This window comes from Pelobates fuscus, chromosome 10, assembly GCF_036172605.1.
Source record: "Pelobates fuscus isolate aPelFus1 chromosome 10, aPelFus1.pri, whole genome shotgun sequence".
NCBI lineage: Eukaryota > Metazoa > Chordata > Amphibia > Anura > Pelobatidae > Pelobates > Pelobates fuscus.
In genome coordinates this window covers 140,909,475-140,926,768 of record NC_086326.1, presented here as the reverse complement: position 1 = coordinate 140,926,768, position 17,294 = coordinate 140,909,475, and the positions used below count along the sequence as shown (strand labels likewise).

General features: G+C 39.8%; 1 protein-coding gene across 2 annotated transcripts; it reads left to right on the top strand.

The window, feature by feature from the left end:
* Positions 1–2,841: 2,841 nt before the first annotated feature.
* On the top strand, positions 2,842–14,693 carry LOC134574549 (oocyte zinc finger protein XlCOF7.1-like). 2 transcript variants are annotated; one of them, XM_063433670.1, is made up of 7 exons: positions 2,842–2,898; positions 10,292–10,363; positions 11,469–11,538; positions 11,933–12,068; positions 12,659–12,847; positions 12,929–13,052; positions 13,179–14,693. In XM_063433670.1, exons 3-7 carry the CDS (start codon positions 11,534–11,536, stop codon positions 14,672–14,674), a joined length of 1,950 nt encoding a protein of 649 aa, XP_063289740.1. In that variant the 5' UTR covers positions 2,842–2,898; positions 10,292–10,363; positions 11,469–11,533; the 3' UTR covers positions 14,675–14,693. The 2 variants fall into 2 exon arrangements, with proteins under 2 accessions (XP_063289740.1, XP_063289741.1); XM_063433671.1 differs by having other exon boundaries at positions 2,848–2,898; positions 10,169–10,363.
* Positions 14,694–17,294: the final 2,601 nt, after the last annotated feature.

The window sequence follows — 17,294 nt, the reverse complement described above, 5'->3', positions numbered from 1 at the left end:
TTTTCTAGTAAAACTGTATACATAATTTTAGAATATCCATTTTATAATAAATATATTTTTATACTCAACCTTCTTTGCTGTATCCTGTCGAAGTGATTCCAGAAAGGGGTAGTGTCACCCCACAAATTGACACTAGGCCAATACACTTAGAGCCGGTTAACAAAGGCTCTAAAAAAGGTGAGCAATACTATATCTTATTTTTTATTGATATTTACAGTATTTGGAAATACTACGCTCAGATCAGATTACCTGTGTCTTTTTTCTATCTAAACTTGGAGGAGAACACGTATACGTATATCGTGAGAGGGGGGTCGTGTGGTCTACCCTAAAAGACACAGATGCCAGGAAGTTTAGAGCCCTATATCTATAAAAGGCTCTAATAAATGTGAGTGAACTTGACTCTATCTTCAGAATTCACAAAAAAATTTTGTTAATTCAGCTTAAACATACTGCACAATTATTTGTCTATTTTTTCCCTTTCTTTTCATGTATACAAGTGTGTAAAAGAGGGTAAGTGCAATTAAGAGCACTATACACTGTTGTATTATTTTATCACACTCAGCGCTACACTCAAGAAAACGCAGGTTTTCATTGTCGATTTTTGATAATTTAGAAATAAACAAAGATGTTTAAATGTCTATCTGTTCCTGTCCAAATTAGAGAAAATTAAATTGCGTATATACGCTGAAGTAATTCAGACTGACACACGGAGTTCAGGTTAAAATAACTTCGAGGAAATTTATTGGCAAGTGAAGCAAGAGCGGGCTCGCAGGCCCTTTTAAGAGGCATTTTGCGTCATCATTGATTATCAGAATATCAGTAAATAAACATCATTAATTGGATTAATTGTTAAGTGTCTGGGTTAGTGTCCACCTATCAATATAATTAATTGGCTCAAAAACTAAGTGGTTAGCTAAGTGTCCACCCACCGATAGGTGGTATTGTTCTGGACACTAGTGGGGACAGGGGGCTCAAGCGCCATCTTCCCTAGCATGAGGTTTACTCGGTGCAAAGGGGGGCTTGAGCGTCATTTTACACAGTCAGTGATGTCAGGTCTTGTGGTCAGGTGCAAGGTCTCTTATGAATAGAACATTTCATTAGTACAGTGTTCTCATGGCCTTGGCTATACTTTGTTGCAAGTTATAGGGAAATTCAGCAGTTCCTGGGTTAGTCATGTCTTTATAGAAAATACAGTCTCTGTTCATTGTGTTAAATGTTGCTGGGAAATTCTGTCATGTAATGTAGTTTAAAATGGATTAAAATGGAGGATCTGTCAGGTAATGAGGACAAAATGGAGGGTTTGTCCCAGTGTGAGGTTAAAATGGAGTTAGTACAATAATTCAGTACAAGTTCAATAAAGATTTTTTAATTAATTCTACATCAACGATAGTGTCCCTTTAACGTACCAAAGAATAGACAGAATACTTGCCGAGGTTGGGGACACAGAATGGGACACAACTATAAGGGAAAGCCAAAAGTCAGGGATACCAGAATACAGGGAAGTCACAACGAAGCCAAAGTCAATAACCAGAAATAAATGCTCAGGAACACACTCTTATATCACAAACTAAGGGAAACCATGACAGGGCAATGAGGAGAAGTAAACATGTGTTTAAATAAGCCCTTGACAAATCTGATTCGCCGAAATAGGCCTTTGACCCCAGAACGTGCGCGCGTGTCTCCCCCGTGACGTCACATGCAGTCGTCAATGTGGGCCCGACGTGGGGCTATAATTTGGCGTGGATCCGCAGCGGCCGGCGTCCATCAACATGTTGCAGGAGTCAGGTACAGTGACGCATGGCCACTGAGCGCAGATAACGCAAGGTGAGAATGAATATATTACAGTAGTGGAATGAGTGTGCGTCTGTGTCTATGTATGTGTAATTGAGTGAGAGTGTGTGTCTCTGTTTACGTATAATGGAATGAGAGTGTGTGTCTCTGTGTCTATGTCTGCGTAATGGAATGAGAGTGTGATTCTCTGTGTATGTGTAATGGAATGAGAGTGTGTCTCTGTGTCTGTGTAATGGAGTGAGAGTGTGTGTCTCTGTGTATGTGTAATGGAAGGAGTGTGTGTCTCTGTGTAATGGAATGAGAGTGTGTTTCTCTGTGTCTGTGTAATGGAGTGAGAGTGTGTGTCTCTGTGTATGTGTATGTGTAATGGAAGTGTCTCTGTGTGTTTAATGGGGTGAGAGTGTGTGTCTGTATCTGTGTGTGTGTAATGGTGTGAATGTGTGTCTGTGTGTGTGTAATGGTGAGAGTGTGTGTCTGTGTAATGGTGTGAGTGTGTGTAATGGTGAGTGTGTGTGTGTGTGTGTGTGTAAGGGTGTGAGTGTGTGTCTGTGTCTATGTGTGTGTGTAATGGAATGAGAATATGCATCTGTGTATTTTCTTCTAAAATTGTGAATTCCTTAATTGAATTGTCACAATAGCGAGTTTACTAATTAAACACCATGCAGGATTATTCATTAAAAAAGTGTCGTGAAATTATCGAAGATTTGCTAGTTTGAAGCCAAAATCACCAAATTGGACAAATAGTTTAAAAAGTGCATTTTTTTCTGAACATTCCTTGTCTATTGAATAACCGTACATGGACTACAACCAGATATCAAACTGTAGGTTTATATAATCCATGAAGCCAAGTGCTCTCCTAGAGGTTGTCCTATATTGAATACTGTATGTAAGAGCTCTGCCCTTACTATCCCTATCGCTTAACAAGAAATCTACCCTCATCAAAAATGGCCGCCCAGTAACTTACATCCTGTGACTCACAGCGGAGCAGCCAATCACAATGCTGACAGCCTGACAGTAGCCTATTGTCTATAGAAACACCGGAAGTAGCTGCACAGAGTGTGACAGAGCACTGATGTAATGGCTGCAGGCTGGGGGCAGAGAGCCAAGGTTGGTGTTATGGTATATTGGGCGTTACTAGCAGTGTGTATTATACAGAGAGAGCATGGAGCTGGCTACACAGTGCAGCTAAAGGTGTAGTGCACACAGGGAACTGACACTCAGAATATATGGCCACATATAGTATGTATGTGTGCAAACATAGATCTATGATCCATAATCACATACATTATATACAGATTATAAACCCAGAGAGACTGCATGCTCACCTCACATACATTATATACAGATTATAAACCCAGAGAGAGACTGCATGTTCACCCCACATACATTATATACAGATTATAAACCCAGAGAGACTGCATGCTCACCTCACATACATTATATACAGATTATAAACCCAGAGAGACTGCATGTTCACCTCACATACATTATATACAGATTATAAACCCAGAGAGACTGCATGTTAACCTCACATACATTATATACAGATTATAAACCCAGAGAGAGACTGCATGTTCACCTCACATACATTATATACAGAATATAAACCCAGAGACAGACTGCATGCTCACCCCACATACATTATATACAGAATATAAACCCAGAGACAGACTGCATGCTCACCCCACATACATTATATACAGATTATAAACCCAGAGAGACTGCATGTTCACCTCACATACATTATATACAGATTATAAACCCAGAGAGAGACTGCATGTTCACCTCACATACATTATATACAGATTATAAACCCAGAGAGAGACTGCATGTTCACCTCACATACATTATATACAGATTATAAACCCAGAGAGAGACTGCATGTTCACCTCACATACATTATATACAGATTATAAACCCAGAGAGAGACTGCATGTTCACCTCACATACATTATATACAGATTATAAACCCAGAGAGACTGCATGTTAACCTCACATACATTATATACAGATTATAAACCCAGAGAGAGACTGCATGTTCACCTCACATACATTATATACAGATTATAAACCCAGAGAGACTGCATGTTAACCTCACATACATTATATACAGATTATAAACCCAGAGAGAGACTGCATGTTCACCTCACATACATTATATACAGATTATAAACCCAGAGAGAGACTGCATGTTCACCTCACCTACATTATATACAGATTATAAACCCAGAGAGACTGCATGTTCACCTCACATACATTATATAGAGAATATAAACCCAGAGAGAGACTGCATGCTCACCTCACATACATTATATACAGATTATAAACCCAGAGAGAGACTGCATGTTCACCTCACATACATTATATACAGATTATAAACCCAGAGAGACTGCATGTTAACCTCACATACATTATATACAGATTATAAACCCAGAGAGAGACTGCATGCTCACCTCACATACATTATATACAGATTATAAACCCAGAGAGAGACTGCATGTTCACCTCACATACATTATATACAGATTATAAACCCAGAGAGACTGCATGTTAACCTCACATACATTATATACAGATTATAAACCCAGAGAGAGACTGCATGTTCACCTCACCTACATTATATACAGATTATAAACCCAGAGAGACTGCATGTTCACCTCACCTACATTATATACAGATTATAAACCCAGAGAGAGACTGCATGCTCACCTCACATACATTATATACAGATTATAAACCCAGAGAGAGACTGCATGTTCACCTCACATACATTATATACAGATTATAAACCCAGAGAGACTGCATGTTCACCTCACATACATTATATACAGATTATAAACCCAGAGAGACTGCATGTTAACCTCACATACATTATATACAGATTATAAACCCAGAGAGAGACTGCATGTTCACCTCACATACATTATATACAGATTATAAACCCAGAGAGACTGCATGTTAACCTCACATACATTATATACAGATTATAAACCCAGAGAGACTGCATGTTCACCTCACATACATTATATACAGATTATAAACCCAGAGAGAGACTGCATGTTCACCTCACATACATTATATACAGATTATAAACCCAGAGAGAGACTGCATGTTCACCTCACATACATTATATACAGATTATAAACCCAGAGAGACTGCATGCTCACCTCACATACATTATATACAGATTATAAACCCAGAGAGAGACTGCATGCTCACCTCACATACATTATATACAGATTATAAACCCAGAGAGACTGCATCTTCACCTCACATACATTATATACAGATTATAAACCCAGAGAGAGACTGCATGTTCACCTCACATACATTATATACAGATTATAAACCCAGAGAGACTGCATGTTCACCTCACATACATTATATACAGATTATAAACCCAGAGAGACTGCATGTTCACCTCACATACATTATATACAGATTATAAACCCAGAGAGAGACTGCATGTTCACCTCACATACATTATATACAGATTATAAACCCAGAGAGACTGCATGTTAACCTCACATACATTATATACAGATTATAAACCCAGAGAGACTGCATGTTCACCTCACATACATTATATACAGATTATAAACCCAGAGAGAGACTGCATGTTCACCTCACATACATTATATACAGATTATAAACCCAGAGAGAGACTGCATGTTCACCTCACATACATTATATACAGATTATAAACCCAGAGAGAGACTGCATGTTCACCTCACATACATTATATACAGATTATAAACCCAGAGAGAGACTGCATGTTCACCTCACATACATTATATACAGATTATAAACCCAGAGAGACTGCATGTTCACCCCACATACATTATATACAGATTATAAACCCAGAGTGACTGCATGTTCACCTCACATACATTATATAGAGAATATAAACCCAGAGAGAGACTGCATGTTCACCTCACATACATTATATAGAGAATATAAACCCAGAGAGAGACTGCATGCTCACCTCACATACATTATATACAGATTATAAACCCAGAGAGAGACTGCATGTTCACCTCACATACATTATATACAGATTATAAACCCAGAGAGACTGCATGTTAACCTCACATACATTATATACAGATTATAAACCCAGAGAGACTGCATGTTCACCTCACATACATTATATACAGATTATAAACCCAGAGAGAGACTGCATGTTCACCTCACATACATTATATACAGATTATAAACCCAGAGAGAGACTGCATGTTCACCTCACATACATTATATACAGATTATAAACCCAGAGAGACTGCATGTTCACCCCACATACATTATATACAGATTATAAACCCAGAGTGACTGCATGTTCACCTCACATACATTATATACAGATTATAAACCCAGAGAGAGACTGCATGTTCACCTCACATACATTATATACAGATTATAAACCCAGAGAGACTGCATGCTCACCTCACATACATTATATACAGATTATAAACCCAGAGAGACTGCATGTTCACCTCACATACATTATATACAGATTATAAACCCAGAGAGAGACTGCATGGTCACCTCACATACATTATATACAGATTATAAACCCAGAGAGAGACTGCATGTTCACCTCACATACATTATATACAGATTATAAACCCAGAGAGACTGCATGTTCAGCCCACATACATTATATACAGATTATAAACCCAGAGTGACTGCATGTTCACCTCACATACATTATATACAGATTATAAACCCAGAGAGAGACTGCATGTTCACCTCACATACATTATATACAGATTATAAACCCAGAGAGAGACTGCATGTTCACCTCACATACATTATATACAGATTATAAACCCAGAGAGACTGCATGTTAACCTCACATACATTATATACAGATTATAAACCCAGAGAGACTGCATGTTCACCTCACATACATTATATACAGATTATAAACCCAGAGAGACTGCATGTTCACCTCACATACATTATATACAGAATATAAACCCATAGAGACTGCATGCTCACCTCACATACATTATATACAGAATATAAACCCAGAGAGAGACTGCATGTTCACCTCACATACATTATATACAGATTATAAACCCAGAGAGACTGCATGTTCACCTCACATACATTATATACAGATTATAAACCCAGAGACAGACTGCATGTTCACCTCACATACATTATATACAGATTATAAACCCAGAGACAGACTGCATGTTCACCTCACATACATTATATACAGATTATAAACCCAGAGACAGACTGCATGTTCACCTCACATACATTATATACAGATTATAAACCCAGAGAGACTGCATGCTCACCTCACATACATTATATACAGAATATAAACCCAGAGTGACTGCATGTTCACCTCACATACATTATATACAGATTATAAACCCAGAGAGAGACTGCATGTTCACCTCACATACATTATATACAGATTATAAACCCAGAGAGAGACTGCATGTTAACTTCACATACATTATATACAGATTATAAACCCAGAGTGACTGCATGCTCACCTCACATACATTATATACAGATTATAAACCCAGAGAGAGACTGCATGTTAACCTCATATACATTATATACAGAATATAAACCCAGACAGACTGCATGCTCACCTCACATACATTATATACAGATTATAAACCCAGAGAGACTGCATGTTCACCTCACATACATTATATACAGATTATAAACCCAGAGAGACTGCATGCTCACCCCACATACATTATATACAGATTATAAACCCAGAGAGACAGCATGCTAACCTAACATACAATATATACAGATTATAAACCCAGAGAGACTCCATCTTCACCTCACATACATTATATACAGATTATAAACCCAGAGAGAGACTGCATGTTCACCTCACATACATTATATACAGATTATAAACCCAGAGACAGACTGCATGTTCACCTCACATACATTATATACAGATTATAAACCCAGAGAGACTGCATGCTCACCTCACATACATTATATACAGATTATAAACCCAGAGACAGACTGCATGTTCACCTCACATACATTATATACAGATTATAAACCCAGAGAGAGACTGCATGTTCACCTCACATACATTATATACAGATTATAAACCCAGAGAAACTGCATGTTCACCTCACATACATTATATACAGATTATAAACCCAGAGAGAGACTGCATGTTCACCTCACATACATTATATACAGATTATAAACCCAGAGAGACTGCATGCTCACCTCACATACATTATATACAGATTATAAACCCAGAGAGACTGCATGTTCACCTCACATACATTGTATACAGATTATAAACCCAGAGTGACTGCATGCTCACCTCACATACATTATATACAGAATATAAACCCAGAGAGACTGCATGGTCACCTCACATACATTATATACAGATTATAAACCCAGAGAGACACTGCATGTTCACCTCACATACATTATATACAGATTATAAACCCAGAGAGACTGCATGCTCACCCCACATACATTATATACAGATTATAAACCCAGAGAGACTCCATCTTCACCTCACATACATTATATACAGATTATAAACCCAGAGAGAGACTGCATGTTCACCTCACATACATTATATACAGATTATAAACCCAGAGAGACTGCATGTTAACCTCACATACATTATATACAGATTATAAACCCAGAGAGAGACTGCATGGTCATATTATATGCATAAAATCCACTGCAGGGTACTAGTTTCATACAGAAAGGTGAATGTGTAGATTTAGTAAAGATGGTGTTAAAGGACACTATAGGGTCAGGAACATAAACATGTGTTACTGACTGTAGCGGTACTTACCTTATCCGGGGGCCGGCCGCGGTCCTCTCTTCAAGCCGCGCGCGGTCCTGCGGCTGCACGAGCCGCGCGCGGCTCATCCGACTGCTCAAACAGGAAGGCGGGCAGTGACCGCGAGAAGCGGTCACGTGTCCCGCCTGCAGCTAAGAGCGCGCCGCGAATCTCGGGCGCGCTCTTAAAGAGACAGTGGGAGCCTAAATTGCAAAAAGGCTCCCATTGGCTCCTGTCATGCCAATCACCCCATACACTTACCTGTTGGGGGAGTGGAAGTGACAGGAGCCAATCACGTTAGTTTGAAGGCTACTTATACTTACCCTTTTCCCTTAGTTCCTTGCCCTATCGTGGTTTCTGCTACAGTTCCCTTTAGTGCTTGTTGTATTCAGTTGTGTTTCTCCGTACTTGACCTTGGCTTTGTATTCTGACTTCGTTTTCGCTTTATCCTTGTCTGTACTGTTTGCCGGCTTGCTGATTCCTGTGTACCAGTCCCCGGCTAGTTCTCGTTTACGCTGTCTCTTTGTGCCCTTGACCTCGGATCGCTCCTGACTCTGTACTTCTCCTTTACGTCGAGTCCGGCCACTCTAAGGTCCGGTAGACGTATCTCTCCTCTGTGCTGTCTTCTGTTTTGCTGGATCCTGCGTGTAGGGGTATATACTCGTTACACTGACCCTGTAGTGTTCAAGACATTATTTAGGTGCATCTCTATGACAGAAATTCAGTGTCCCCATGGACAGCGTGTAGACACTGACCAGCAATGCTGCCTACTGTGCAGCACTGCCCCAGGAAGCACCTCCAGTGGCCACTTGAGGAGTGGCCACTTGGAGATGTCCCTAGGGGACAATGTAAACACTGCCGTGTTTGCATTAAAATGCCAGAATGCAATGATTATACTCACCAGAACAACGACATTAAGCTGTAGTTGTGACTATAGTGTCCCTTCAAGTCAAATAAGGGTAGGTCATACTGATAATGCTAAAATCCTTAATGGCATTGGGTATAATGTTTCATAATTTCACAACACACAAATTACTATGTATAACCATCAGACTGATTATTACTGAAAGCCAATATTTTATTTACTGCTTAGGAGCAATGTTTATATATATATATATATATAGTGTTTGTGACATCATGGGGTGACCTGCTGCTCTATTACACGTGTAATCGGGCAGACTTTGCAGGTAACTGAATGACAATTTCTAATATTTTCATGGTCTGTAATGGACCTGTTAATCTGGAAGACAGTTCTGAGGCACCCTCAATCACCAAACTGCTCCCTATACTGTATCACCCCAAATAATCATACTAATCCATACCTAAGCTGGTCAGGTGGTTTGGGCTTATGTAAGTCTGTTATTTGTAGACACTGGTTTGCTCTGGTGGCCTTCTTTATATGGTGTATCCTAAAGTGTCACTTCTTTGAAATACTCATGTTGACTGTGTTGGAATTTAATTGCAATTCTGTTTAAATCAAAAGATATCATAACGTAAAGTAGGGTCTACTTTTTCTTATGGTAAAGCCCAAGGTTGACAAAATATAGCATTTTCATCATCAACTTTTGTCAGTTCCAAGCAGAAATTACTTGTGACAGCTGTGGGAAACAGACATCTTCTTCCGCATTGGGCACGTTGGTCTACGGAGGATCCCCAGGGATGGTCTACAAATTACAGTATTGTACTCTCATACAGGTGTGACAGTACAGCGGTGAAGCAGGCTCTTTGGGGATGAAGCATCTGGAGCAGAAGAAAGGAGAGCTTCGAGTAAGTATATCCAGTATTTGCACTCCAACTATGCATACCATATTTAAGGGTCTTCACAAAATTTGCAGAGACTCCTGAAAGTGACAGAGCTGCTTTAACGGGACACTGTAGGCAACCAGACCACTTCAGCTCATTGAAGTGATCTGGGTGCAAACTCCCATCACCCTTAACCCTGCAGTAGTAATTATTGCAGTTTTTATAAACTGCAATATTTACCTCTGAGGGTTAACTCCTCATCTAGTGGCTGTCTACCAGACAGCCAAATTTAACGGACTTTTGGTTCGTTATCTGACGCTGGACGTCCTCATGCTATGCATGACGACTTCCAGCATCAGATTTTCCCCATAGGAAAGCATTAAAAAAATGCTTTCCTATGGGGAGATCCTAATGCGAGCGCGGCCATTGCCATGTATGTGCATTAGGTCTCCCCCGTCGGCTGGGAGGAGCGTGGGCGGAGCTGAGCCAGCGCCAAGGGACATAGATGCTGGACCCAGGTAAGTGACTAAAGGTGCAATTAACCCATTCAGTGCCTTAACAGTGGGGAAAGCTATAGTGCCAGGAAAACAAGTTTGTTTTAATATACATACTCTTACAGCTGTTATTTAAATTGATTGTCTGCTTTACCAGATGACTCATATACACAGATATGTTTGGAACTGGAGTTTATTCTGTTTGTGTGTTTCAAGTTCGTCTTTAAAGGGTTACTCTAAGCACCATAACCACTTCAAGAGTTCCAGCCTGGCTAATGTCAATTCTGTGCAAATTGTTTTCCACAGTGTGCCATTCATACCCAGACAAGCAAAGGAGCCTTGAAGCCAAGTGGTGACCCAGGTATAAGGGCAGACAGTATGCCCCATTACCTTGGAGCCGGGCCAGGGTACTCCTTGCATCATGATATACTTTTGTCTCTTCATGGTTACATATCACAGTGCTAATTGGCATCCATTAACACATACTTCCATGTTCACAGTCAGACACTCCCTATATCTGCTCCTTCTCCTTGTGCAGTGGGTATAAATGTGTCTTTACCTTTCCTTGTGGATGTTTGAATATAGTCTTTAGACTTTTTTTTGTTTATAGAAAACAACACATTCTGTTCCTACAGAGAGATTCTCAGAAGACTGAAACATTCCTGCCAATAATAGGAATTTACATTGAAGACTGCAATAAATGAGGTATTGTGGGGAAATAAATATAATTTATTTAAAGGGCACCAACAAATTATGTAGCATTGAATATATTAAGTAAAAGATGTAATAATGATTTTAAAAAAAACCTGTGCCCTGCCTGACAAGGTAATTCCCTTCCAGATGGCGTTAGCCCACAAGTCAAACCATATGAGATGTAGTCCCTCCCAAATGAAGAGATTACATGGTCATTATCTACAGTTCTTCATGTATGTCCCTCTCACTGTTTGCTCACACTAATCGATTTGGCTGAAGATTTACATAAACTATCTTTGCTGATTTAGGAGAAGTTATACATGAGTATTATTTGTTATGGCAAACAAGAGGTACATTTTGACAGATTATGTCTTTAACTAAATAACAATTTTGTTCATTTTGGCAGATCCCCTTCCACAAGGACTAGATTCTTTCCACAGAGCCTCTCTATAACCCAGATGATAATGAACAAAGATAAGAATCAGATGTCTGAGAGGATCTTGGATCTCACCCTGGAGATCATCTTCCTGCTGACCGGAGAGGTAAGTGGATTCAAAGTGATGTCACTGTTACAACAGCCCTTCAGAGAGAACATGTTATAGGAGATGTTTTGAACTGCAATATGATGGACAGATTCAACAATTTTTAAGCACTTAAGAAATTGTCATTGTATTCAGTACTAACCATTCTCCATAGCCAGATGTATCATAGGTCCCTCAAACAGATATATATAACTGTGCAATCAAAGACTTTATATTTGCTCAGCGTCTGTACCAGTATGTATTTCAATTCTTAATAAGCGTTAGGATTTTACATTGCTATAATTTTGACTACTATACTATTTTAGCTCTTACAAGAAGATACATGATTAAGGCTATGTGAAGCTTTGTATTGGTTACACATGCAAACCAATAAGAATGGACTGCAGTGTGTTTGCTTTCTGTATTGCATTAAGTAATGAACAGTGATGGTGCATAGGTAAACAAAGAACCAGGGGCCCATGTTCATGTGGATATAGGAGCGAGAATCTGGTTGGAGAAGAAAAAGATGGGTAGAGGTGCAATGAGTGAATATACTCTTGCCTTGTGTGAGGATAGTTCTTGTATGTATTTTTGTCATACTCAATATATAGGATTACATTGTTGTGAAGAAGGCTGTTGAGGGTGTCTCTCACAATACCAGAAGCAATATCTCAGAAGGATGGTGCAGGACCCAGAGCCACAGCACGGTGCTTCCACCACACACGCTGATACACGAGAGGAACGATGACAAGAAGATCCTGGAACTGACACTAAAGATCATCCAGCTGCTGACTGGAGAGGTGAGGCTGCTGGGAATGGGACATTATACAATAAAACCAAGGGCTGTGTCTGGATGGTGACTGTATCATTGTGTGTGTCAGGTTCCTATCAAGTATGAGAATGGCACCATTTATTTCTCCATGGAGAAGTGGGAGTATTTAGAAGGGCACAAAGACCTAAGCAAAGACATGATGATTGAGACTCCGCAACCCCACTGCTCAACAGGTAAGAAAATGTTTATTCAGTTTGTGTATATTTAACAAGCAAAATGTGTTAGAGAAAATGTACATGAATTATTGTTTGATGTGTTTGTTCATAAGTAACTTTTGAATATGCATGTTCTTTCATTAGGTAAATCTGGAGAATTTCAACCCTCTGTGTCATTGCCTGAATTTGAAACCACAGATGAAACGGAGAAGAAAATCAATAAAGAAGGAATGTATCTGAAGATAAACAAACCAAGAAAACGACAGGCAAAATCTGTAATGTACGTGTCACAGGAATCTGAGGGATCTGCATCATGCAGACAAGGAAATCTTACAGACAGTGACACATCCACAGAAGATACACACGCAGAAAATACATCGACTCATATTAAGGGGGAGTCTGCCTCACGTGACGCTAGTTATACAACAAGAGAATGTTGCATTAAGAATGAATCAACTATGTGTGAAGAAAGAAATCTCAAAGACCCCGATGTCTGTACTCCCAAAGAGAATACAGAGTCAGAATATGAAACTACTCTTACTAAAGAGGACGCGGCCTTGTGTAAAGATAGAAACTTCACAGACACTGACATTTATACACCTACAGAACAGACTCAATATACATATATTAAGGAGGATTCTGCCTCCTGTGAAGATGAAAATATCACAGATACTGACAGTTCTACACCCACAGAACATACACAGACAGACTATACATCTTTTCATATTAAGGAGGAGTCAGACTCATGTGACGAAGATAACATAACAGACAATGAATGTTATACTCCCGCAGCACATACACAGACGGAATTTACATCTACTCCTATTGAAAGTTATTTGAAAAGCAATAAAAATACACTAGAAATCACTTCTAGTATGTCCTTAATTGAATCTGGAAAACCTGTTGAAACTCCTGGTCGTAAACCAGGTAAAGAAAAAGTAAGCAACACGGAGGCAGTATATAATTGTTCTGAGTGTTCTAAAAGTTTTAAGAATAATTCAGAGCTTACGAAACACCAGTCCACTCATAAAAGACACAAAATGATTTCTTCTGAAACAGGGGAAGTCTATTATTCAGAGTCCAGTATTGTGTTACATGAGTCACATCGTAAAGGAGAGAAACAGTTTGCGTGCACTGAATGCGGGAAAAGCTTTACCCAGAAATCTAATCTTGTTGTTCATCAGATGATTCATACAGGAGAGCAGCCGTTCTCATGTACGGACTGTGGTAAGTGTTTCAGGCGGGCTGCTCATCTTACTTCACATAAAAGGAGTCACACAGGAGAAAAACCATTTGCATGCAATGAATGTGGGAAGTGTTTTGCACATAGTTCCTCTCTCGTTACACATCAAAGACTTCACAAAGGAGAAAAACCCTTCCGTTGTGCTGACTGTGGTAAATGTTTTAGTCAGGCTCCTCATTTAATCATACATCGAAGGATTCACACTGGTGAGAGGCCATTCTCATGCTCTGAATGTGGGAAATGTTTTATTAATCGCTCAAATCTCGTTGCGCATCAAAAAATTCATGTGGAGAAACCACCCCCATGTTCTGAATGTGGGCAATGTGTTAAACGGAGTGCTTCTACCGCACACAAAAAGACTCATAAAAGCGAGAATCAAACCCCATGTCATAAATGAACACCAGTCTTGAGAGAGACTTTAACCCCTTAAGGACCAAACTTCTGGAATAAAAGGGAATCATGACATGTCACACATGTCACGTGTCCTTTAGGGGTTAAGTGATCATTCAGAACCCAGGAACTGTTCAGTATACAAAAGGGTTCGATATACTTGTGTTTACCCAAAGGCAACCTAAGAACTGGCTACATCTCCCAGTAGTCACATCGACCTATCGGACATCTACCCCTAATATACCAAATGTATCTTCCTTTGAATGTGTGAAAACTTGAGGGAAAGTGATTTCAGAATTCACCCAAAAAGATGAACTAGCAAAATAGAACGAAACTGACAAAAAGATGCACAAACATTTCCAAATCATGTACTTCAAGAAGTACCAGGAAATAATGTAAGGCATGGCTTGTAATCTTTGTCCATTCTTCTGACTTATTGTATTGTCACAGGTTTATTATTTGTCCTCTTTCTATTTAATTGCTCTAGATTGTAGTGTTAATAGAGGATGTAGTATTTAAACCCGGTCAGTAATAAATAAAATGCTAGTTAAAAAACTGAAGAGGTTTCGTTATTTGTATTGGATTTCCATTTACAAATTAAGCTACGAGTCATGTTCTTTTACCTGGTAAATAACTGTCAGTTTATGAGGCATTGATGCTCTGCTAGAGATTGGGTACAATTAAAGGGTTACTCCAGCCTCTGTGAAGTGGTCATGGTTGTAGGAATCTGTATGTGCCAGAGAGATCTGCAATTTCGTAGCCCCCCTAGCGCACATGACTTAGCCGGGTCTGGAACTCCTGTGCTGCCTAATCTTGATTTTGTGCAAAATTACATCTGTCGTCAGCACACACTGGATAATCCGTGTCTACCCTTGCAGGCAGCGTGTCTTATTCCTTGCTCATGCACTCCTCCCTGCATTCTGATTTCCTTTTTTCCCCCCATCTAAATAATCCTCTGAGCTTGGAGATCGGGCCAGTTAAATGCTTCTCTATGAGAAGTGTGGCAAAAGTAACCTCGTCATGGGCTCCTGGAGGGGCCTGCTGGACAGCCTCTTGCCAAAAGACTAGGGGCCCTTTAGAAACATATGTGAATTATGTACTTTTGTACTTCAGAATGAGAGACCGACCGTTAGCCCTTATTCCCTGGAACTGTTTGGGCATAGGACCATAAGCACAGTCGGTCAAAACTATGACTTCCATGGAAATCCCAAACCCCTGAACCGATCTGGGTGATTTTTGGATATGGGGTTGTGGGGTTTCCATGTGTTTTGGAGGTACTTTTGGGGTGTTTGAGAAAAAGTGTGTTTTTCTGTGCTTGGAGATAATTGGATTAGATTAGTACAGTTCCTGATCCAATTATCTCGCAGGCACAGAGGAGGGATTATCTGATTATGTATGGGAGTGTCCTGGATCTGAGAGCCAATGTGGTTGTGTATTTGTTTATACTGTGGTTTACTCTCAGGTCCAGGGGAGAGCGCTCCTTGCATGGGGACTTGCATAAAAGGCCAGTTGTGGCTACCATTAAACGAGTTCCTGCCTACCCTCAACATTGTGTCATCTCATGTGTGGAGGGAACAGCTGTATCTGCTCGGGCGCTTGCTATATCACTGTACTCCTCTGGGTTTAATCACTTGCTTTTGTAAGAGCAGCCTGCTACACTCTCTAGAGTAGCAGAGGTCTGTCCACTGGAAGCTGGATCCTGGTCTTGGGTCCAGGGTGGGTGGAGGACAGTGAGATGCTGATGGTATCTGGTGGAGTGCTTGGAAGTACTCGGAGGTACTGGGAAGCAGTTATTGGCAGAGGCTGCTAGGCGGTCCGTCACAAGAAGCATTTGATTGGACCTTGGAGAGGGAAGCATTGATTTTGGATATGGCATGGATGGTAGCATGGAGAAGCTTGCCCAGCGCTGGAATCCAGATATGTTTTTTAACTTCTTTATGAAGCTTTTTTGTGGATGGGGACCAAGTTACTTTTTGAAGATAAATGTCTAATTGAAAAAAAAGTTGGAATAATTAACCCTCTGAAGCAGAACTTCAAAATTTGGCCCCTCAGATGGTGTTGAACTACATCTCCTTTAATTCTTTGCCTGTCTATCACATTCAAGGAGTTGTGGGAGTTATAGGCCATCATGTTTTAAGGAACAGAGTTTTACAAGTTTGTGGTCATTACTTGCTGTATAGAGGTCATGGATAGGTAGGTGAATTTTAATGATGTAATGAGTTGTGAAGGATGTTGACTGGAATTTTAAAGAAAGCCAAGTTCTATAAAATTGGCCAATCCATTCTGACAGAAACGGTTAAAAATGGAATGTTCCATTGGTTTCCATGGTGATCTACATTTGAAACTTTGCCTAGTTTTCCACTGGCAACACTTGTAATCACAGCCAAGTACTAGGGTACCTGCACCATCCCATTTCTTGAACACTCACCTGGACTTAAGAAGGAAGTCCTTTATTTTCTTATTCCCATATGTTGATGGTTCTTCCATTGTCCCAGATTTTTGACTGTGAAGTAGATAGATGATTTAAGGTATCTGGGTTTTGAAAACATTATTTTTAAAATCATGAGTCTAGATTAGCTGACTAGCTTATATAGTCTCCCTCTAGATAGTCAAATAGTAGGGTATGC